At 42.4% G+C, this 25,047-nt stretch overlaps 1 protein-coding gene across 2 annotated transcripts; it reads right to left on the bottom strand.

Annotated features, from left to right (window-relative positions):
• Positions 1–1,409: 1,409 nt before the first annotated feature.
• On the bottom strand, positions 1,410–16,797 carry LOC106573621 (uncharacterized protein C11orf24 homolog). 2 transcript variants are annotated; one of them, XM_014148834.2, is made up of 4 exons: positions 16,542–16,797; positions 14,800–15,023; positions 4,800–4,925; positions 1,410–3,204 (listed from the first exon to the last, which is right to left on the bottom strand). In XM_014148834.2, the coding sequence occupies exons 2-4, from the start codon at positions 14,924–14,926 to the stop codon at positions 2,249–2,251; spliced, it is 1,209 nt and encodes a 402-aa protein (XP_014004309.1). In that variant the 5' UTR covers positions 14,927–15,023; positions 16,542–16,797; the 3' UTR covers positions 1,410–2,248. The 2 variants fall into 2 exon arrangements, with proteins under 2 accessions (XP_014004309.1, XP_014004310.1); XM_014148835.2 differs by having other exon boundaries at positions 16,568–16,781.
• Positions 16,798–25,047: the final 8,250 nt, after the last annotated feature.

Genomic DNA, 25,047 nt, shown 5'->3' with positions numbered 1-25,047 from the left:
AACAATAACAGAAAAGGTACTTTTATGATATACAATTTGCCCTTCATTCTTTCACAAGACACCAGGCATTGTAAACACTGAGGATTAAGCCATAGGTCCTGGCAGAAAAAGCACTCCTCGGGTTGAATGCGAAGGTTCTCCAACTGGCATGAACTCGAAACGGGGAAAAGTAGAAGCAGATGTCCCTCCGTGTATGAGTGAGGCAGGCAACCATTCCCAGCCCAGATAAATATGCCATAATGAAACCTGCCTTTATAGTCACCTGCACCATATAGCCGTCGGCATTCCCTTTGATCCACTGGGCCTTATCCACAAAAAAATAAAAATCATTGGTCTTTGTTGCTTATAAATATTGTTTTTCTCAGTAATATCCACACTACAGTGTAACAAAGTCCATGTGGAACAGGCCCTCTCAAAACAAAAGGCTTATACAGGCATCATGTCAGTGAGCTTATCACTAACCCCCTTGCTATCTGCTTCTCACCAGATATTCATATTGCAGATAATATTGAAATTACATGTCCTGGAGGCTGTGATTTCCTGCTGTCTCTGATCTGACAGTTAGAGCTCAATAATGGGAGCAAACACACACACAACCAGAGCAAATACAACATTCTGTAACATTGTAGAAAAAAAATGAATATCAGGTCTTGGCAGCAATATATTGGGGAATTGCAGAGGGGTGATAAATTGTCAATGACAAATACTGTAGCAACCAATTGTTAGTTATTTTTTTACTAAATGCAATGTTCTTTGGCAAGGGGCAAAAAATGTTATTTTATTGCTAACTATTCCAGGAAATGGGAAACTAGAGCCTGTGTGGACCAGGAAGTTCCCAAGAGAACTGCGTGTGGAACAGGGATAAAGTCCAAGGTAATAGATGTCTGAACAAGGACTTTTAGAAAGCACTGGAATGAAGAGAGCAAAGCAGAAACTCAGCAGAGAAAAACCCTTTAAAACCTGCCTCGAGGTACCAAAAGTTGTTTTCTCCCAAATGTTACTATTGGAATCCATGTTTTTCCATTTTAGTTTTCGTTTCCCCCCAAAAAATAAATGCTTCACTGGTGAGTGCATTGTTAAGGTGTCGGACCACCTCCCTGCTCTCATTATTTCCTTCTGTCAATTAATTCCTAGTCCACACCTTCAAACCTTCTCAACAGACATGACATGTGCATCACATTCCCAGGAAGCAATTACTGGGCTACAGATGTGGGATATTTATGTGGACCACCTTGATTACACCCAGACTGATTGCTATGCCCTTGTAATAAACAACATCAATATCTCTCCCTGCCTGGGAAACACAGCATATACTATTCACAGGCCTGCAGAAATGTTAAGTCTTACAACAGTTGAAAGACTAGCAGACTACTAATGCATCTTGCTAAAGTGCTGATTTACCCCTACTGCCATTTTTTCAAACTTTATTTTGTGAAATATGAAAGGAAAATGTATTTTATTCTTACTTTTTCCCCCTTTATTGCAAATACCATATTTAACAATGCATTAGTAAGATTTTAAAAAATTGGCACATAACAGGCCTTCATACCCATTTCCACCCTTGACAGAAGTTCCTCTGCCTTTGAAAGTCTCTTTTGGTCATCATACAAACTGTTCCTCCTCCTTCATAATGGCTAGACAATTCCCTTGGCTTCAATGTTAATGTGCTTCAGTGCTACAGCGATCAATTTGGCATTCAATCTTAATCCAAGAAGAGGAATGGTAAACAAAGGAAATAAGCTAGTCATGAAGAAAAAAAAGGCATGAAAATGACATACATACACAAAGCAATGGATACAAACGAAATAATAAACACCGGACAAATAAACTTTTTCACCCGCTTTCCCACAGCAATCCAAATGACAAAAAAACAGTACTTAACCATCTATGGTCTTTAGTCCTATGGGTTGGGGCTGGAAGCATCTCTGTAGAAATGTAAGACATAGAAATATAGGATATAACAAACCACTGTTGCGATACTTTGGCCCTTGGCCTGATGAGCAAGAGGTGCATTTCTTGGCCCTTCGTAAGAGGTTAAGGCCTAAATAAAACCACAGCAGGCCTGGAGCAATTTATACATACAGTAGTTGAAAAAAAAATCTATGAAATTGGCTGGAGTACCATTAAGACAGAAAAGTTATACAATACTACAGCAAAGGCTGGTGCAAAATTGGCAATCTGTTAACTCACAAGTTATTAATCCTGTTCCAATAAAGAAATTAGAAAAACAAACACTCAACTGTCACTTTCAAACCCCTGAATCAGAATACATTCCATTGATGAGATAGTCCACCTGGGTGTAGTCTTTCGTCCTGTAGCTCTCATAGGCCTGTGTGAGGAAGAGGACAACCGTAACCAGGAAGAAGACGAGGCCAAACAACAGGACAGCCAATAGGGTACTTGTGTCCACCAACTGGCGTGTCAGAGGCCCCCCGGCAACAACGTCTATAATGGCTCTGTTGGTATCTCCGTCAAGCCTTTTGGTGCTGACCTCAACAGTGAAGGTCGAAGGGACTATGGCGTTTCTGGAGGTAGCTTGAGAGCTGGGGACCTCCGGACTGGTTGGTGATGGATTCTTCTCAACTGTAGATGAGTCTATGGTGGTAGGGCTGGTTATGTTTGGAATAGTTGGTGGTGGTATTGTTGTGGTGGTAGTTGGGTGTGTTGTGGTGGTAGTTGGGTGTGTTGTGGTGGCGATAGTTAACAGCATTGCTGTTATTGGTACTACAGTGGTGATAGTGGTATTTGTTGTTGATAATGCTGTTGTCGACATCTGTGGATTGGCTGGTGGAGAGGTCAGGGCTGAGGGCGTCGTTGTAGTTCTAGGTTCCTGCTTTACTGAAGTGGTTGTCTCTGAGGTTTGAACGGTTGACTTATGGGGTATGTCAGGTATTGTAGTTCCTCTGGAGGCATTGCTAACAGTTTTACTGAGAATGAAGGTGTCATTCTTAGTGGCTGGCATGGGTGCTGCAGTCATGGTCATAAATGCAGTGGAGATGGGGGCCTGCCCATCATCCTTACGAAAATACAAGGTAGAGTCAGTTTCATTGAGGGTAGAGGTGTCTGTAATTTGATTGGCATTATTGCTGGCTGTCAATTCAGGAGCAGTGGGGTTGAGATAGATTTCTGATGAAGTTATGGAACTGGAACTTGAAGACTCAGTGGTAGGTCCAGCGTCACATTTAAGACCACTGATGTTTTTATCTGGGGGGAAAAACTGATTTTAAAGTCTGACAAATGTAAATGATACGCATTACAATCACAAAATGTATTGTTAATTTACAAACCAAAAGATAACGTTACTAGATTTATCAATTACACTGAACAAAAATAACACGCAACAATTTAAGATTTTACAGAGTTAAAGTTCATAAAAGGAAATCGGTCAATTGAAATAAATTAATTTAGGCCATAATCTATGGATTTCACATGACTGGGAATAGAGATATGCATCTGTTGGTCACAGAGACCTTAAAAATGGCAGGGGCATGGATCAGAAAACCAGTCAGCATCTGGTGTGACCACCATTTGTCTCATGGGCAGAGTTGATCAGGCTGTTGATTGTAGCCTGTGGAATGTTATCCCACTCCTCTTCAATGGCTGTGTTAAGTTGCTGGATATTGGCGTGAACTGGAACACTGTCGTACACGTCGATCTAGAACATCCCAAACATGCTCAATGGGTTACATGTCTGGTGAGTATGAAGGCCATGGAAGAACTGGGACATTTTCAGCTTCCAGGAATTGTGTACAGTTCATTGCGACATGGGGCCGTGCATTATCATGCTGAAACATGAGGTTATGGCGGCGGATGAATGGCACGACAATGGGCCTCAGTATCTCATTCACAGTGTCTCTGTGCATACAAATTTCCATCACTAAAATCCAGAAAAAAAAGAACAAAAAATCTGAAAAAAAACAAAAACACTTGCCTGGTACAGTTGAAGCCGGGATTCATCCGTGAAGTGCACACTTCTCCAGCATGCCAGTGGCCATCGAAAGTGAGCATTTGCCCACTAAAGTCGGCTACGATTCCGAACTGCAATCAGGTCAAGACCCTGGTGAGGACGACGAGCACGCAGATGAGCTTACCCGATATGGTTTTTGACAATTAGTGCAGAAATTCTTTGGTTGTGCAAACCCAGTTTCATCAGTTGTCTGGGTGGCTGGTCTCAGGCGATCCCGCAGGTGAAGAATCCGGATGTGGAGGTCCTGGGCTGGCATGGTTACACTTGGTCTGTGGTTGTGAGGCCGGTTGGACATACTGCCAAAATCTCAAACGATTTATGGTAGAGAAATTAACATTCAGTTCTCTGGCAACAGCTCTGGTGGACATTCCTACAGTCAGCATGCCAATTGCACGATCCCTCAAAACTCGAGACATCTGTGGCAGTGTGTTGTGTGACAAAACTGCACATTTTAGAGTGGCCTTTTATTGTCCCCAGCACAAGGTGCACCTGTGTAATGATCATGCCGTTTAATCAGCTTCTTGATATGCCATACCTGTCAGGTTGATGGATTATCTTGGTAAAGGAGAAATGCTCACTAACAGGGATGAAACAAATTTGTGCACAAAATGAGAGAAAGCTTTTTGTGCATATGGAACTTTTCTGGGATCTTTTATTTCAGCTCATGAATCCAGTACTTTACATGTTGCATTTATATTTTTGTTCAGTGTAATAATATTTATATTGATGGTAATAAGAAGTTATATTCTGAACATTTCTAACAATGAGTACACATGCATCATATTTAAACATTCTTCACCAACTGTGTTTATATATTGCAGCATTTGTATACCTTGTAACCTTATCAGGTCATCGACGGAGATATCATTGCAGTTGGTGCCATTGGGACACTTCAAGAAAAAGCAGGTGTAGTTCTCTTTCCAAAAGACAGGATGATCACAGGTCGCATACTGTAAGCCTGTGGAATGAACACAACAAATGAAAAGAAACTCTTGCATGCAGTCAAAATCTTATATTAAACCATCGCCAAATAAGTAATTGCTCAAAATAAATTGTACCCCTCTATGCTTCATTGTGAGCAAGATTCCTGGCACCATGACATTCTGTATGTCTGAAATGAATTCAGTAAATTGTCCTGGCATATATCAAATCAATTCAGACTGAAAAACAGCATGAACCAAAAGCATTTGTTATGCAGGCAACATCAATATGTTACCTCATCACCTTTGGGCTCCAGAGTGGCGCAGCGGTCTAAGGCACTGCATATCAGTGCTTGAGGCGTCACTACAGACACCCTGGTTCTTTTCCAGGCTGTATCACAACCGGCTGTGATTGGGAGTCCCGTAGGGCAGCGCACAATTGGCCTAGCGTCGTCCGGGTTTGGCCGTCATTGTAAATAAGAATTTGTTCTTAACTGACTTGCCTAGTTAAATAAAATGTTAAATTATTCAAAAAAAAATTTAATACAAAAATATAGCTGTCAACGACTTATCCAAACATCTTCCATCCTCATAAAAAAAAGCCCTAGGAATTGCTTAAATTTTCACCACAGGACTATGGTTATTTTTACTCTATTTTTTTGTGCAACTCTTATTTTATTTAATTCCTCTCAGCAACCAGTGTCAGGGCTTTTTCAGGAGACCTGGGATCCATTACAGAAACAGATGGGAGAAAAACAGGCCTGTTTACGCCTCCTTTGATCCCTGCCAAACTTTGTGTGTGACTGAAGAGGTAGCTCCAGTACACCTCAGCCTTAACATCTGGCAGTGCCCACCTGGTGGCTTTTTTCCCACTGCAGCGCAGACCTACTGATGAGGACAACAGGTGGGGGAAATCTTCAGACCAGAGGCAGCCTTGGGCCTGTACCGAAGGAGAGGAGCTAGCCCCGTTAGGGAGTCAGTGTGAGAGATAGCAGAGCTAGTTGTGTGACCTCAAGTCACTCTCCTCCCTGCCTTATTTTAGAGCTGCTACTAGGCACTGAGGTATCATAAGTCCTTTGTGGTTAAAAACTTCAGGTGAAATGGCCTAGAGAGCCATTCCTGGTCAGTGATGGCAAACTAATTGGAAGGCCAGACACTGTGTTTTAAATTATTCTGCAGCTGTTCCAAACGGGACGGGAAAAGAGTGGAGGTTTGGGAGTTGGGGGAAAGCAGGATCAGTGGGTTTGAAAATCAAAGTTGCAGAGGGCCCCTCACTCCCCTCCCTCTTAAATTACTAGGGGTCACCCTATGCTAGGGGCTTGACGTGTACCAAACATACAGGTCTAAGCTGGAATGCTGAATGATTATGTATTTATAGCTCTCTGTCATACCACACATTACATGCTTCCAGATGGTAATAGCAACCTTGTTTTCATGCCCTACTACTCTCAACCCACATTGCATCGTATGCCTCTCAGAAAAGCTGTCGCTTGTTTAGAGTGGATCATGTGGTGGAACTGGAAGAGGGCTGGGCCATTTACAACTAACTCCTCCCAAGAAGATAAAAACTGCCTGGGGTATATCTATGTACTTGCTGCATGCATCCGACCACTCAGGTGGTGCAGCGTGTGCGGCAAAAGTATTGTAAGATTTAATTAAAGAACATGTCATGACAAAGACTCACCAAAGCAGGGCCAGGCACATAAACACAGCAAGGCCTAAGCATCCCTTTCATCTTAAATCTGAAACACATGGCTTCTTTGAAATTATATGTCCTTCAGCAGAGATGTGATTTGAAAAAAAAAAAAAAACATGGCTTTGCTTTTAACAAAGACGATATTCCACAGACTATTCCCATATCAGTCGTGTTCCTACTTCATCCAAGAGGTAAGCTTTTAGAGGTAGGTAGGTACAGTTGCGGCCAAATACATTGGCACCCTGCACTTTTATTGAACAAACAATTCCCTATTTTTTTCTAGAATAAGTTTTAAATTTAAAAAAAAATAAAAATAGGATTTTCAACATTGCATAACAAATGTTATTTTAGTAACCTTAAGTTTAAATTGAGAAAATGAAGACAAATGGCATGGACAAAATTACTGGCACAAATGTATTATAACCCCTAATAATCCTGTTTACACAGTCACATTTGAAATCAGGCTACTTGATGGGACTTTTGATAAATGCAGAAAATCACCTATCACAATACAATCTACCACAGTGACCATGTTATTTTTGCGAAGACTATTTTATTCTGAGTTCCGACAAAGTTAGAATGTGAAAACTATTTCTAAGATGCATACTTTCAGTTTTTCCTGAATTTATGCCTTGATCACACCGACAGTGTCATTTTCGTACATCAGAAGTACATTCATTTCCAATGGACTGCTGCGTTTGTGTTGCAGAGGCAGTTGCAGTACGTTCTGTGTTGTGCATACGTCGGATTTATCGAAAGTATGCATCAAACTGTATACGCACACGGCTTGACAGAATTGGTAGTATAAGGTGAATGTTTAACTTTAGTTGTACACTTATCCAAATGATGCTGCGTACCATTTTGCGCAATGACGCTGTGATTTTTTATTTTTTTTTTACAACTGCGAACATAAACAAACATAGTCAATAATACAGTAGAAAAAGTATATATACAGTGTGTGCAAATGAGGTAGGATAAGGGAGGTAAGGCAATAAATAGGCCATAGTGGCGAAATAATTACAATATAGCAATTAAACACTGGAGTGACATGTGCAGAAGATTAATGTGCAAGTAGAGATACTGGGGTGCAAAGGAGCAAAATAAATAACAGTCCAGGGATGAGGTAGTTGGATGGGCTATTTACAGATGGGCTATGTACAGGAGCAGTGATCTGTGAGCTGCTCTAACAGCTGACGCTTAATGTTAGTAAGGGAGATATGAGTCTCCAGCTTCAGTGATTTTTGCAGTTCGTTCCAGTCATTGGCAGCAGAGAACTGGAAGGAATTGGCTTTGGGTGTGACCAGTGAAATATACCTGCTGGAGCGCATGCTAAGGGTGGGTGCTGCTATGGTGACCAGTGAGCTGAGATAAGGTGGGGCTTTACCTAGCAAAGACTTAAAGATGACCTGGAGCCAGTGTGTTTGGCGACGAATATGAAGCGAGGGCCAGCCAGCGAGAGCATACAGGTCGCAGTGGTGGGTAGTATATAAGGCTTTGGTGACAAAACAGTTGGCACTGTGATAGACTACATCCAATTTGCTGAGTAGAGTATTGGAGGCTATATTCTAAATGACATCGCCGAAGTCAAGGATCGGTAGGATAGTCAGTTTTACGAGGGTATGTTTGACAGCATGAGTGAAGGTTGCCTTGTTGTGAAATAGGAATCTGATTCTAGATTTTATTTTGGATTGGAGATGCTTAATGTGAGTCTGGAAGGAGAGTTTACAGTCTAACCAGACACCTAGGTATTTGTAGTTGTCCACATATTCTAAGTCAGAATCGTCCAGAGTAGTGATGCTGGAAGGGCGGGCAGGTGTGGGCAGCGATCGGTTGAAGAGCATGCATTTCGTTTTGCTAGCATTTAAGAGCAGCTGGAGGCCACGGAAGGAGAGTTGTATGGCATTGAAGCACGTCTGGAGGTTAGTTAAGTGTCCAAAGAAGGGCCAGAGGTATAAAGAACGGTGTCATCTGCGTAGAGGTGGATCAGAGAATCACCAACAGCAAGAGCGACATCATTGATGTATACAGAGAAGAGAGTCAACCCGAGAATTGAACCCTGTGGCACCCCCATAGAGACTGCCAGAGGTAGGCGAGGCAGTCATTTGAGAAACCAAGGATGTTGAGTCTGCCGATAAGAATGTGGTGATTGACAGAGTCAAAAGCCTTGGCCAGGTCGATGAATACAGCTGCACAGTATTGTCTCTTATCGATGGCGGTTATGGTATCATTTAGGACCTTGAGCGTGGCTGAGTTGCACCCATGACCAGCGCGGAAACCAGATTGCATAGCGGAGAAGGTACGGTGGGATTCGAAATGGTCGGTGATCTGTTTGTTAACTTGGCTTTCGAAGACCTTAGAAAGGCAGGGTAGGATAGGATAGATATAGGTCTGTAGCAGTTTGGGTCTAGAGTGTCACCCCTTTGAAGAGGGGGATGACCGCGGCAGCTTTCCGATCTTTGGGGATCTCAGACGATACGAAAGAGGTTGAACAGGCTAGTATTAGGGGCTGCAACAATTTCAGGCGGATAATTTTAGAAAGAGAGGGTCCAGATTGTCTAGCCCGGCTGATTTGTAGGGGTCCAGATTTTGCAGCTCTTTCAGAACATCAGCTATCTGGATTTGGGTGAAGGAGAAATGGGGGAGGCTAGGGCAAGTTGCTGTAGGGGGTGCAGGGCTGTTGACCGGGGTAGGGGTAGCCAGGTGGAAAGCATGGCCAGCCGTAGAAAAATGCTTATTAACATTCTGAATTATCGTGGATTTATTGGTGGTGACAGTGTTTCCTAGCCTCAGTGCAGTTGGGAGGAGGTGCTCTTAAACTCCATGGACATTACAGTGTCCCAGAACTTTTTGGAGTTTGTGCTACAGGAGGCCAAATTTCTGTTTGAAAAAGCAAGCCTTTGCTTTCCTAACTGCCTGTGTATATTGGTTCCTAACTTCCCTGAAAAGTTGCATATCGCGGGGGCTATTCGATGCTAACGCAATACGCCACAGGACGTTTTTGTGCTGGTCAAGGGCTATCAGGTCTGGAGTGAACCAAGGGCTATATCTGTTCCTGGTTCAACATTTTTTGAATGGGACCTGCTTGTTTAAGATGGTGAGGAAAGCACTTTTAAAGAATAACCAGGAATCCTCTACTGACGGAATGAGGTCAATTTCCTTCCAGGATACCCGGGCCAGGTCAATTAGAAAGGCCTGCTCGCTGAAGTGTTTTAGGGAGCGTTTGACAGTGATGAGGGGTGGTCGTTTGACCGCAGACCCATTATGGATACAGGCAATGAGGCAGTGATCGCTGAGATCCTGGTTGAAGACAGCAGAGGTGTATTTAGAGGGCAGGTTGGTATTTAGAGGGCAGGTTGAAAGCTTTGAGGGTGCCTGTGATTATGGATTTGGGGTTGTACCTGGTAGGTTAATTGATAATTTGTGTGAGATTGAAGACATCAAGCTTAGATTGTAGGATGGCCAGGGTGTTAAGCATGTCCCAGTTTAGGTCACTTAACAGAGCTCTGAAGATAGATGGGGCGGCAATCAATTCACATATGGTGTCCAGGGCACAAAGTGGTCTATAGCAAGCGGCAAAGGTGAGAGACCTGTTTCTGGGAAGGTGGATTTTTAAAAGTAGAAGCTCAAATTGTTTGGGCACAGACCTGGATAGTAAGAGAGAACTCTGCAGGCCATCTCTGCAGTAGACTGCAATTCCAGCCCCTTTGGGAGTTCTATCTTGTCTGAAAATGTTATAGTTAGGGATGGAAATTTCAGTTTTTTTGGTGGTCTTCGTAAGCCAGGATTCAGACACGGCTTGGACATCCGGGTTGGTAGACTGTGCTAAAGCAGTGAATAAAACAAACTTAGGGAGGAGGCTTCTAATGTTAACATGCATGAAACCAAGGCTTTTACGGTTACAGAAGTCAACAAATGAGAGCACCTGGGGAATGGGAGTGGAGCTAGGCACTGCAGGGCCTGGATTAATCTCTACATCACCAAAGGAACATAGAAGGAGCAGGGTAAGAGTATGGCTAAAGGCTATAAGAACTGGTCGTCTAGTACGTTCGGAACAGAGTAAAAGGAGCAGGTTTCTGGGCATGGTAGAACAGATTCAAGGTATAATGTACAGATAAAAGGTATGGTAGGATGTGAATACAGTGGAGGTAAACCTACGCATTGAGTAACGATGAGAGAGATAGTCTCTAGAAACATCATTTAAACCAAGTGAGGTCACCGCATGTGTGGGAGGTGGAACTAAAGGGTTAGCTAAGGCGTATTGAGCAGGGCTAGAGGCTCTACAGTGAAATAAGGCAATAATCACTAACCAAAACAGCAACAGACAAGGCATATTGACATTAGGTAGAGGCATGCGTAGCCGACTTCACTCGCACATAATGCCTCGATCACACCTGCAGTGTCTTCGCGCAAAATGGACCGCAGCATTATCTGGATATGTGTGCAACAAAAAAGTTGAACATTTACCTTCTGCTGCCATTTCTGTCAAGTTGTCCATGCATTGAATTTGATGCATACGTTTCATAAAGCCAACATACGCACCACACAGAACGCAATACTGCAAGGCAAACGCACCAGTCCACTGGAAATGAATGTGCTTCTGATGTTTTATAATTTTTTTTTTAACTAGGCAAGTCAGTTAAGTACAAATTCTTATTTACAATGACGGCCTACACCGGCCAAAACTGGGCCAATTGTGCGCTACCCTATGGGACTCCCAATCACGGCCGGTTGTGATACAACCTGGATGTACCAAAATGCTATCTTCCGAACTTTTCGTTTTTTTACTTTTAAATACATTTATCAACGTCTTTTTTTTCCTTTCCTCGCTTAACCTCTATGGGCTAGGTGGGACGCAAGCGTCCCACCCGTGGTGCACTCCATCAACAGCAGGTGCATTTCAAGAGCGGCAAATTTGAATCCAAATAAATGTCAAAATTCAAATTTTTCAAACATACAACTATTTTACACCCTTTGAAAGATAAACATCTCCTTAATCTAACCACGTTTTACGATTTCAAAAAGGTTTTACGGCGAAAGCATAAATTTAGAGTATGTTAGGACAGTACATTTACAAGAGTTGTGTGTAATGTTTTGTCAATTCAAAGACAGGGTCACCAAAACCATAAAACCAGCTAAAATGATGCACTAACCTTTTACAATCTCCATCAGATGACACTCCTAGGACATTATGTTAGACAATGCATGCATTTTTAGATGTGTTGCATCAAGTAATTGTCTCTGGCCCCCTCCCAGTTAGGGGGAGTGATGGGCTCTACAGCAGAGTCTCACAACTCAATCGCTGGTTGAAACATTTTTTTCTTCCACTCCCAAAAGATAAGAATTTGTAGATAATTGGTCCTCTTTCTGGGACTCACCTACAAACAGGAGCAAGCCTGGCCTGCTGAGGAGTGACGGACTCCATCCTCTCTGGAGGGGTGCTCTCATCTTATCTATGAACATACTTTAGAGACAGGGCTCTAACTCCCCAATGAGATAGTCAGCCTGCCAGGTTAGTGGAGCCAGCCACTAGCACAGTCAGTGTAGTCAGCTCAGCTATCCCCATTGAGACCGTGTCTGAGCAAAACAAAACATGGCGGTGTTCGCTTTAGCAATCTCACTGGACTAAAAACATCATCCATTCCTGTCATTATAGAAAGAGATTGTGATATTTCACATCTCAAAATAGGGTTACTTAATTTTAGATCCCTCACTTCCAAGGCAGTTATAGTCAATTAACTAATCACTGATCATAATATTGATATGATTGGCCTGACTGAAACATGGCTCAAGCCTGATGAATTTACTGTGTTAAATGAGGCCTCTCCTCCTGGTTACACTAGTGACCATATCCCCCAAACATCCCGCAAAGGCAGAGGTGTTGCTAACATTTATGCCAGCAAATTTAAATTAAAAACAAATACAAAAATTGACCGCGTTTGTCTTTTGAGCTTCTAGTCATGAAATCTATGCAGCCGACAATCACTTTTTATAGCTACTGTTTACAGGCCTCCTGGGCAGTAGACAGCATTCCTCGCAGAGTTCCCCAAATTCCTTTCAGACCTTGTAGTTATGTCAGGTAGTATTCACATTTTTGGTGACTCTAATATTCACATGGAAAAGTCCACAGACCCACTCCAAAAGGCTTTCGGAGTCACCATCGCCTAAGTGGGTTTTGTCCAACATGTCTCCGGACTTACTCATTGCCAGAGTCATACCCTGGATCTAGTTTTGTCCCGTGGAATAAATATTGTGGATCTAAACGTTTTTCCTCATAATCCTAGATTATCGGACCACCACATTTGCAATCGCAAGAAATAATCTGCTCTGACCCCAACCAAGGATCAAAAGCTGTGCTATAAATTAATTGGACAACCCAAAGATTCCTAGATGCCCTTCCAGACCCCCTCCACCTACCCAGGGATGTCGGAGTACAAAAATCGGTTAACCACCTACCTGAGGATCTTAATTTAACCTTGCGTAATACCCTAGATGCAAACAAAAAAACATTTGTCACAAGAAACTAGCTCCCTGGCATACAGAAAATACCCGAGCCCTGAAGCAAGCTTCCAGAAAATTGGAACAGAAATGGTGCTCCACCAAACTGGAAGTCTTCTGACTAGCTTGGAAAGACAGTACTGTGCAATATCAAAGAGCCCTGACTGCTGCTCAATCATCCTATTTTCTCAACTTAATTGAGGAGAATAAGAACAATTCAACATTTATTTTTGATACTGTCACAAAGCTAACTAAAAAACATTCAACAAGAGGTTAGCTTTCATAGCAATGATAAATTCATGAACTTCGATGAAAAGATCATGATTATTAGAAAGCAAATTACGGACTCCACTTTGAATCTGCGTATTTCTCCAAAGCTCAGTTGTCTTGAGTATGCTGTTGCGCAGCAACTCACTGCATTCCTGAAGACAAATAATGTATACGAAATGATTCAGTATGTTTTTTTATTATAGCGCTGAGACTGCACTCATGAAGCTGGTAAATTACCTTTTAATGGCGTCAGACCAAGGCTCTGCATTGGTCCTCGTGCTCCTAGACCTTAGTGCTGCTTTTGACACCATCGATCACCACATTCTTTTGGAGAGATTAAAAACCCTAATTGGTCTACACGGACAAGTTCTTGCCTGGTTAGGATCTTATCTATCAGAAAGATATCAGTTTGTCTCTGCGGATGGTTTGTCCTCTGACAAGTTTCACTGTTCCTCAAGGTTCCGTTTTAGGACTATTGTTTTCACTATATATTCTACCTCTTGGTGATGTCATTCAAACACAATAACAACTTTCACTGCTATGTGGACGACAGAAAGCTGTACATTTCGATGAAACATGGTGAAGCCCCAAAATTGCCTACCTTGGAAGCCTGTGTTTCAGACATAAGGAAGTGGATGGCAGCAAATGTTTTACTTTTCAACTTGGACAAAACAGAGATGCTAGTTCTAGGTCCCAAGAAACAAAGTGATCTTCTGTCAGATCTGAAAGTGAATCTTGATGCTTGTACAGTTGTCTAAAATAAAACTGAAGGAACTCCGCGTTACACTGGACCCTGATCTCTCTCTTGAACAAATCAAGAATATTTCAAGAACAGCTCCCCCCCCCCCATCTTCGTAACCTTGCAAAAATGACAATCAGTTTAAAATCAAATTATTAGTGTGCATGTAAACGTTACCATTAATGGCTACAAAAATAATTTGTTGGCAGTTCTTAGCCAAAAGCTATGCAACCAAGTACTAGCTCCGGGGTGCCAATAATATTTTTCATGCCATTTGTCGTTATTTTCTAAATTAACTTACGTTTACAAATATAAAATTGGTTCCGCAATGCTGAAAATCCAATAACAGGGTATGGTGAGCAATGTATTAAAAACATTGTCTATTTTAAAATATATGGGGAATAATTTATGAAAACTGCATGGGTGCCAATATATTTGGATGCAACTCTAGGTAGCATACAGCTTAGCTTATCTTCTAAATGAGCTTTTAGACACCTTATGAGCGACTACCATTTCCACAAGAAGTAGAAAGACAACGTATCAAAAATTACTTAATTAACTTCTGTAAACAGGGTGTATGTAGGCAACATTGTACAACAAGCTATTTTATACATTCACAGTCAAATCATTTGAGTTTTATGTGCGTTTTCAGTGTGACAACCCACTGCAATATGGCAGTAACACCTGATTTATAGACTGACTCAAAACTTACATGCTTCCAAGCATTGGGTTTGATTTGTCATTTTCTGGCAGGCTATAACGCCAGACACGCTGATATCATGGGATGACAGACAAGGCAGCAAAAAGAGCCCCAGGACCAGGAGAAGATGCAGGGTCATGGTGAAATGGTGGCACACACACTGGGCAGGGAGACGGAGGTGGTGGACAGGAGTCACAATGAAGGCAGGGGACACACCACCATCACAGCTCTAACATCTACAGGACACAGATATGGAACACAGTCTTATTTAAAATTCATATAGGGCTACTTGACTTTTTTTTTTTTTTTACTTGCATTTCATTGTATTTTTTCAATAGAGCAGCAGTTGGAATTATAACCATGTAAATTCCAGTTTATTCAAGACGCATTTGAATAAAAATAATTTGTACATTTTTACTTCTGTCGAGCAAAATAAAACGTAGTCGATGTTTTGTTGTAGGCGTGTGCCCTGAGTAACGGGACCTGAGCAGTTTAGAGTCAAAGTTTGACTCATGAGCACCATCTAGATGGATTGCACTGAAACTGCAAGGTGGGACTTTCGTAATTTATTAATCTCGGGTAATGAGGAACTAAAATCTCACGCAATTGGTTTCCGTAGTATGTCCAATATATTATCATTGTATGGACTATTACACAAATTATACATGAGGTTACAGTTTTAAGATCTAGCTAGCCTGAAGACCAGAGAGCAAGTTAAGCTTGCAGCCAGGCACAAAAGATGATATTGTACAGGGCAATACCAACTATTGTTAACTATTCTGGCCTTCAGGTACAGGTTTTATGTTGAGGCACTATAATTGTGATACAATAAATATCCCACGTATACAGGTCAGATATTCAACTGAGTAGGCCTCAAAGCAATTTTTGAATTCCAGAGTCCTGTTCATTCTTTTGGAAACTCACTGTTTGTAGACAATGCTCAAGTTTACAAAAGGCAAACTCAAGAACACTTTTTCAGAACTCCTGTTGGCTCTACCTTAAATATAAATCAGCATTGGGCTGAGCAAATTGTCACAGTTCACTACTGTACATGTATGCCAACGTGGAGATCATGTGATGGGCTCAACAATGGATTTGCTCCATTTCACTCCACAACTGGACAAACGACCAGTTTACAGAGTATGTGTATGAAAAACATCAGAGCCTTCTGGTTAGTTATTTATTACACACGTTTAACCCACTGTGAATTCATTTGGCACTAAGGTTTTAACCACATACCGTCGCAGGTGCTTGTCAATACAGCTAAACCTGCATTACTTTTTCCTAAACATACAAGCATCCGTCTTCAGACCTCTCCCTAGCTGAGTTTATTCAACTCCACGAGATAGATATCTTTATTTTTTAACACAGGAACTTGAACTTACCACTCCCTAGCCCAGTAATTTGGCTAGCCGCTAACTAATAGCCAACACTGCGTTGCAATGCAGGTTCATCACTAGATTGTTAACGTTAGTTAGCTAGTTACTTTATTAGCCAATTGGACAACAGTTAGTTTTTCACTTCGCTAGTTACTACCACATCCACCACAGCACAGGTATATCCAAGCAAGTTGTTAGTAGTACCAAACAGAGACTGTAGAGAAATAAGCCAATATCTCTGGCACCAAATGACACTCAACAGTCAATACCCACTTCAATATTATTTGGTAGTAGCTAGGTAGGGGAGACGGCTAACTAGCTAGCCGCCTAGCTGGATAGATAGCTAACGTTAGTTGAACACCAAATGCAACTCACCCAGGCAGGAGGCTAACAATACACACCTTCAGTCAACTTATGTCTCTGTTCTTGTAGCTAGACAACACCATAGCAGTTGACAGTCTATAGACAAACCAAAGAGGTGTCATCTCATATCAACCAACATCAGAAAAACATCCCACTTTCCAACACGTGAAGCTAACTGAAGTAGCTAGCTGGCTAAGCTAACAACTACATAAGGGTCGTCATCACTAGTTACCACAATCACAAAGTCAGAAGGCCCGCCTACTCGACCAATCATATGAGGGAGTGTGATGACGCGTATGCCAGTTTACGGTTCGTTGTAAACAGCCAATCAGATGACGAGGTGTGATGACGCGTATGCCGACCGGCTTGCAGGGACAGGTGAGAGACGTATTTATTTGATCTATTGATCCGTCAATAATTTGATTATTTATTAGATATAGAAAAACCAACCATTATAAATGCAAAGTGTTAATCAGATGTCTTATTCAAACTCAGCTTGCAAGCTTATCATGTTGGCCTTACTCATAGTTACTTGTCTTAACTCAAAATACTGTTGGTTTACTCCAATATCTGCATAGTTTTTAAATGGCATGTAAGACAAACAAATTGACACAGCTTAAGTGTAGATTTTATTTTCAAAATCCACAAGTAAAGCGTACACAGTTTAAAAGAAATTAAAATATTTGATATTGGTAGATTTTTTGGTTGATTTAAGATGAAAACTTCAATTTTGTGAATTTATTTGGCACCTAGGCACTTAGTATAGTCTATTTATTTATTTGCTCCCGAGTGGTGCAGCGGTCTAAGGCACTGCATCTCAGTGCAAGCGGCATCACTACAGTCCCTGGTTTGATTCCAGGCTTTATTACATCCGGCCATAATAAGGAGTCCCATAGGTCAGAGCACAATTGGCCCAGCTTCGTCCGGATTTGGCCGGGGTAGGATGTCATTGTAAATAACAATTTGTTCTTAACTGACTCAAATAAAGGTTATATATATATATATATATACACTGCTCAAAAAAATAAAGGGAACACTTAAACAACACAATGTAACTCCAAGTCAATCACACTTCTGTGAAATCAAACTGTCCACTTAGGAAGCAACACTGATTGACAATAAATTTCACATGCTGTTGTGCAAATGGAATAGACAACAGGTGGAAATTATAGGCAATTAGCAAGACACCCCCAATAAAGGAGTGGTTCTGCAAGTGGGGACCACAGACCACTTCTCAGTTCCTATGCTTCCTGGCTGATGTTTTGGTCACTTTTGAATGCTGGCGGTGCTTTCACTCTAGTGGTAGTATGAGACGGAATCTACAACTCTAGGCTCAGGTAGTGCAGCTCATCCAGGATGGCACATCAATGCGAGCTGTGGCAAGAAGGTTTGCTGTGTCTGTCAGCGTAGTGTCCAGAGCATGGAGGCGCTACCAGGAGACAGGCCAGTACATCAGGAGACGTGGAGGAGGCCGTAGGAGGGCAACAACCCAGCAGCAGGACCGCTACCTCCGCCTTTGTGCAAGGAGGAGCAGGAGAAGCACTGCCAGAGCCCTGCAAAATTACCTCCAGCAGGCCACAAATGTGCATGTGTCTGCTCAAACGGTCAGAAACAGACTCCATGAGGGTGGTATGAGGGCCCGACGTCCACAGGTGGGGGTTGTGCTTACAGCCCAACACCGTGCAGGACGTTTGGCATTTGCCAGAGAACACCAAGATTGGCAAATTCGCCACTGGCGCCCTGTGCTCTTCACAGATGAAAGCAGGTTCACACTGAGCATGTGACAGACGTGACAGAGTCTGGAGACGCCGTGGAGAACATTCTGCTGCCTGCAACATCCTCCAGCATGACCGGTTTGGCGGTGGGTCAGTCATGGTGTGGGGTGGCATTTCTTTGGGGGGCCGCACAGCCCTCCATGTGCTCGCCAGAGGTAGCCTGACTGCCATTAGGTACCGAGATGAGATCCTCAGACCCCTTGTGAGACCATATGCTGGTGCGGTTGGCCCTGGGTTCCTCCTAATGCAAGACAATGCTAGACCTCATGTGGCTGGAGTGTGTCAGCAGTTCCTGCAAGAGGAAGGCATTGATGCTATGGACTGGCCCGTCCGTTCCCCAGACCTGAGTCCAATTGAGCACATCTGGGACATCATGTCTCACTCCATCCACCAACGCCACGTTGCACCACAGACTGTCCAGGAGTTGGCGGATGCTTTAGTGCAGGTCTGGGAGGAGATTCCTCAGGAGACCATCCGCCACCTCATCAGGAGCATGCCCAGGCGTTGTAGGGAGGTCATACAGGCACGTGGAGGCCACACACACTTGACTTGTTTTAATGACATTACATCAAAGTTGGATCAGCCTGTAGTGTGGTTTTCCACTTTAATTTTGAGTGTGACTCCAAATCCAGACCTGCATGGGTTGATAAATTGGATTTCCACTGATTATTTTTGTGTGATTTTGTTGTCAGCACTTTGAACTATGTAAAGAAAAAAGTATTTAATAAGATTATTTCTTTCATTCAGATCTAGGATGTGTTGTTTAAGTGTTCCCTTTATTTTTTTGAGCAGTATATATATATTTTTTTTAAACAACTTAACATAGTCTTGCAGTCCACCTTTTTGGTATTTTGTACCAGTTTCCATCTCTGTACAAAGACATGGTCTTCAAGCTATAGAAGATAGCAAAACATTTAATAATAATACATTGGACTTACATGGCACTTTTCTAGACACCTAAAGTTCTTTACAGTGTGAAACTCACCACCCACTTACATCCTCTTTATTTTTATTTATTTTATTGGCCCATCCACCCCCCTCTTCAGAGGACAAAAGTAACTTACAATTATTTTTTTTACATATATTTTGTTACATATGCATTATTCATACACTTTACATACAATGGTACTTTTATACACAGTATTACATGATAGGAATAGTTTGATGATATACACATGCAGTTGAAAACAGGACAAATATAAGCACCACCCCATGGGATCCTTTGTGGCCACAGAGTTGGGACACCTGTTTAAAGTCCCGTAATCTTCCAATTTATTGAGGAACATTCCATTGTTAGTTAGTTCTTCAATATTATTAAAATTAAATTGTTGTACACGTGTATGGTATAAATTACAGTGATCTGTCTTTGAACTTACTGCATTCTTGTTAATTTTAACAGCATATTTGTCTTTGGCTTTAGTTTGTTTGTCCGTCTTCCCAGTGGTGGCGTTCATACATCTTTGAAACAGAACACCATTGAGTGGGAGACTTTTACTCTCACAGCAGAGCATTTTTTCCCCTGCCAAAGGCTGTGCATCTGTTGAAGGTCAAGAATATGCAGTGGCGATGCATCATTCAGGGAAGGAGGGGCAGAGGCCCATCTGTTTTGAGCCCCACCTGTTTAGCAAAAAAAAAATACAAAATTAGAATATACAGTACCAGTCAAAAGTTTTAGAACACCTACTCATTCAAGGGTTTTTCTAAATTTGTACTATTTTATACATTGTAGAATAATAGTGAAGACATCAAAACAATGAAATAACACATATGGAATCATGTAGTAACCAATCATGTAGTAACAAAAAAGTGTTAATCAAATCAAAATATATTTTAGATTTTAGATTCCTCAAAGTACCCACCCTTTGCCTTGATGACAGCTTTGCACACGCTTGGCTTTCTCTCAACCAACTTCACCTAGAATGCTTTTCCAACAGTCTTGAAGGAGTTCCCACATAGGCTGAGAACTTGTTAGCTGCTTTTCCTTCACTCTGCGGTCCAACTCATCCAAACCATCTCAATTGGGGGAGACACGTGATGCCGCGGAGCTGAACAGACGTTGACAAACCGAGCTCTTGAAATGTATCCTATTATTACCTAAATAACAACGTTGAAACAATATTCTAACATCGGCTGATAAATTGTCAAATACTTACCTTCCCAAAGAGCCATGGACCTCCGACCGAGAGGCAAGAAGGACGACCAAAACGTCGTTGAATCCCAAGACAACGATAATGCCACAGCTAGCAAGTTTAGCATTAGCCCTCATATCTCAGACGACGGTTCCAGACTATTGCTCTCGGCAGCCTCGCAAGACATCCTGGCTACTCTCCTCCGGGAAATTCAGGATGGTAACAAAGGTCTTTCTATGAAAATTGACAAGAAATCGGCTGAACTCCATTCTTCCATCGACGACCTGAAATCCTCCATGAATGATCTCCTTCTGAGAACGACTGAGGCCGAGATGCGCATTAGCACAGTTGAGGACACCGTCGCTCGACATGACCAGGTTCTGATAGAACTGCAGAAGGATAATGCCTACCTCAAAAACAAAGTAGACCAGATGGAGAACCAGAGCAGACGCAGTAATATCCGTGTGGTGGGATTGAAAGAGGACAGCGAGGGCCGTGACCCGGTCCGCTTCTTCACTCAATGGATCCCGGATGTCCTAGGCATAATCAACTTCACCAAGCCGCTGGAAATCGAACGCGCCCACAGAACATCAGCGCCGAAACCCCGGCCAGAGGAGCCCCCACGTGCCGTTCTGGTCAGGTTCCTCCGTTTCCAAGACAGAGAGAAGATACTGCAACTCGCAAGAGCCAAAGGGGACATCACCTTCGATGGCAAGAGGGTCAGCCTTTTCCCGGATATGAGTGCCGATCTCGCCAGACGTCGCAAGCAGTTCAGACCTGCCGCCAAAGCACTGAAGGAGAAGAACATCACCGGCTACCTCATCCACCCTGCGCGGATGAAAGTTCAGTACAAAGGCCGATGCCATATCTTCAACACACCGGGAGAAGTATTCACTTTTCTCAAAGAACCGAACCGCGACTGAAAAACGGTCTCTCTGGGGGATAAGATCCAATCTGTTTGTTTTCTCTTATCTGGACTGATCTGCTGATATCGGAGCCGTCTACCCCGCTATCCGGTCGCTATAATTGATTTGTACATTTTCAACTAACTGTTTTTCCCCGGGGTGAGTTCTATTACATTTACAGGAGACTATATTTTGGTTTAGTCAATATCCACTGGACGAAGCAATAAGTGGGTTTAGGCCCACCGCTTCCTCCCCATTTATGTTTCTCCTCTCCCGAAAAGAGACTCAAGCAGCCCTTACCGTGGGCAGTAATTATTCAGCCATAAATGCCTATTCACAACGTTTGTTTTCAATTTAGAGAGCTCGCAGGTTTTAGTTTACGCCAAGGTTTAGCAAGTAAGAGTAAGGTGGAAAGCGAGCAGCAACGTATCTCTACAAGTGTATTCATGTTTGATTGTTGGGATTGTTGTTTTAGTCTGACAATCGGGGTGGGTGGGTTTTTTTCCCCCTTTTTTCCATGTTTATTGTTGTTTCCTTCCTAAAGAGGCACATAGGTCACTTCTGTGTTCAAACCAAAGTTGAAACATTTCCTGACTATTTACATATGAGAGATTTCCATTCGGTTACATATTTCAAACCCAACCTATGCTTAATACACTAAAATATGTCACATTCAACGTAAAAGGCCTTAACAGCCCGATTAAAAGGAAAAGAGTCTATACATACCTTAAGAAATTAAAGGCCGATATTGTGTTTCTACAAGAAACACATCTTACAGCCAGCGAACACAAGAAATTGAAGAGGGAATGGGTAGGACAAGTTTTTGCGTCCTCTTTTAACTCCAAAGCAAGAGGAACTGCAATTTTGATAAGTAGACACATCCCCTTCTGCGTCAACAACACTATCTCTGATCCCTCGGGCAGGTTTGTTTTGGTGCAGGGGCATATGTTTTCAGAGTCTTGGACCCTGCTGAATATTTATGCTCCTAACTTCGATGACCATATGTTTATACAGAATGTCTTCCTTCAGGTCGCTCAAGCACCACCAGGATGGCTACTGGTTGGAGGAGATCTAAATTTTTGATTAGATACAGTCCTTGATAGGTCCTCGGATAAACCCTCCCTTCTTACCAAAGCCGCCAAGCTCACCATGTCATTCATGAAAGATCTTAATTTACTAGACATCTGGAGACAGTTGCACCCACAGGATAGGGACTACTCTTTTTATTCACACCCACACAAGACACACACACGCATAGATAACTTTTTACTATCGACCCAACTGTTTCATAGAGTGTTAGATATCGAGTATCTCCCCAGATTGCTTAGCGACCATTCTCCTCTGGTATTATCAATCTCCATTCCTAACAAGGTAAACGGAGCATATAGATGGAGACTAAATCCTACACTCCTAAAGCAACCAGAATTTTGTGCATTTATCAAAGAGCAGATCAATATTTTTACTTTGACAAACAAACCCTCCGCTCCTGACAGTTTCATTCTTTGGGACACATTGAAAGCCTATCTGAGGGGACAGATCATTTCCTATACTAAAGGGTTGAAGAGAAAATACGGTGCGGAACTGAATGTCCTTGAATCTGAAATCTCTGAGCTGGAGAAAACCTACCAAAGAGGCCCGACTAAAGATCTATATAGGCTTTTGGTAAATAAAAAACTGAAATATAATATTCTGAACACATATCAAGCTGAGAGGGCCATCACTAAATCAAAACAGCGTTATTACGAGCTTGGAGAGAAAGCTCACAAAGTACTGGCATGGCAACTGAAAGCAGAGGCAAGTAAGAGGACAATTAATGCTATAGAAACCCTTACTAATGAGATATCTTTCGACCCTACCGAAATTAATAATACCTTTAAGAAATACTATGAAGACCTCTACACTTCCCAATCAAGCGATGATCTGTCGGAGATCGACTCCTTTCTCTCCTCTCTCAACCTCCCATGCCTGTCAGAGGAAGACAGAGAGCGCCTGAGTGAAAACTTCTCTGTTCCTGAATTGGTGGAAGCCATTAAATCCTTACCTTCTAATAAATCTCCTGGGGAGGATGGCTTCCCTCCAGAGTTCTATAAAGAATTTAGGGAGCTGTTGGTCCCCTACCTCATGGAGGTACTTAAAAAAGCCGGGGAAGACAACTGCTTTCCAGAGTCTTTCTCTCAAGCAGTGATTACTGTAATCCACAAGAAAGGGAAAAACCCGCTAAAGTGCGCCTCCTATAGACCAATCTCTCTCCTTAACACACATTGTAAACTGGTCACCAAGATGCTATCTAAGAGACTGAAGTCATGTCTTCCCCTGTTGGTCAACCCAGATCAGACTGGCTTCATAATTAATAGACTGTCCTCCAATAATCTCAGAAGGTTCTTTGATATAATTCACCTTGCTAACAAAAACAAAATACCTAGTGTCGCAGTCTCCCTCGACGCTGAAAAGGCCTTTGATAGGGTTGAATGGCCATACCTCTTTCGCGTCTTGGAAAAGTTTGGTTTAGGTACCGTTTTTGTAAATTTGATAAAATCACTCTACAAATCTCCTAAAGCTAGGATTGCTACCAATGGGATTACTTCCTCCTCTTTCCCTCTCTATAGGGGGAACAGACAAGGTTGCCCAATTAGCCCCCACCTCTTTGCCCTCGCCATCGAACCGTTGGCTGAGGCTATTAGATCGTGCCCTGACATACATGGCTTTGAGGTGGGCCCCCATACCCATAAACTATCACTCTTTGCGGACGACCTTATCTTATTTCTAACAAACCTAGAACACTCCCTCTCTCACTTGCAGATCCTACTACAGTGTTATAGCTCTTTCTCTGGATATAAGGTTAACTTCGATAAAAGCGAAATCTTACCGCTGTCTGTCTTTGACCATCATACCATCAAGCACAAGTTTCCTTTTCGATGGTCGCCTCTGGGCTTCACATATTTGGGCATAATGGTGGATGGTAACCTGAACAACCTCTATAAACTCAATCTGGCCGGCTTGTTGCAGAAGGTGGAGGGTGACCTGTGTAGGTGGATGGACTTGCCTCTCACCCTACTGGGTAGAATCAATGTGATTAAAATGAATATCCTGCCCAGATTTCTATATTTGTTTCAATCTCTCCCTATCCCTGTGCCCGGAGCATTCTTTTCCTCTCTTGACAAGCTGACCAGACGGTTTATCTGGCATGGCAAAACCCCGAGGGTTAGCCTGGACAAACTGACCCTGGATTACGTTCAAGGGGGCTTAAACCTCCCCAATTTTAGAATGTACTACTGGGCTGCTCAGTCTAGGTTTCTGGCTCAGAGGTTTGACAATGGTCCCTCCCCCTCATGGTTGAACATTGAAAAGCTTGAGATGAATGATGACACGGGGGCAGAATTGTTTTACAAATGGGACAGAAAATCTATAAAAACCATCACAGACAACCCTTTAATCATACATTCTGTCCTGGCATGGTGTAAACTGCATGAGCTGTTCGGACGAGGGGGATTTCTCTCCCCTAAAACCCCTTTATGGAACAATAGATTGATCCCTATGTTTTTCCAGAATAGTAACTTTAGACCATGGTCTGATAAGGGGATCACTCTTCTGGAACACTGTTATGAGGAGGGAGTTCTTATGTCTTTTGAACAGCTGAAACAGAAATACCACTTGTCTAACAGGGACTTCTTTAGCTACCTACAACTACGAGACTTTACTAGGGTGACTC

Source organism: Salmo salar, chromosome ssa16, assembly GCF_905237065.1.
Source record: "Salmo salar chromosome ssa16, Ssal_v3.1, whole genome shotgun sequence".
Lineage (NCBI taxonomy): Eukaryota > Metazoa > Chordata > Actinopteri > Salmoniformes > Salmonidae > Salmo > Salmo salar.
This window is presented reverse-complemented; position numbering and strand designations above follow the sequence as displayed.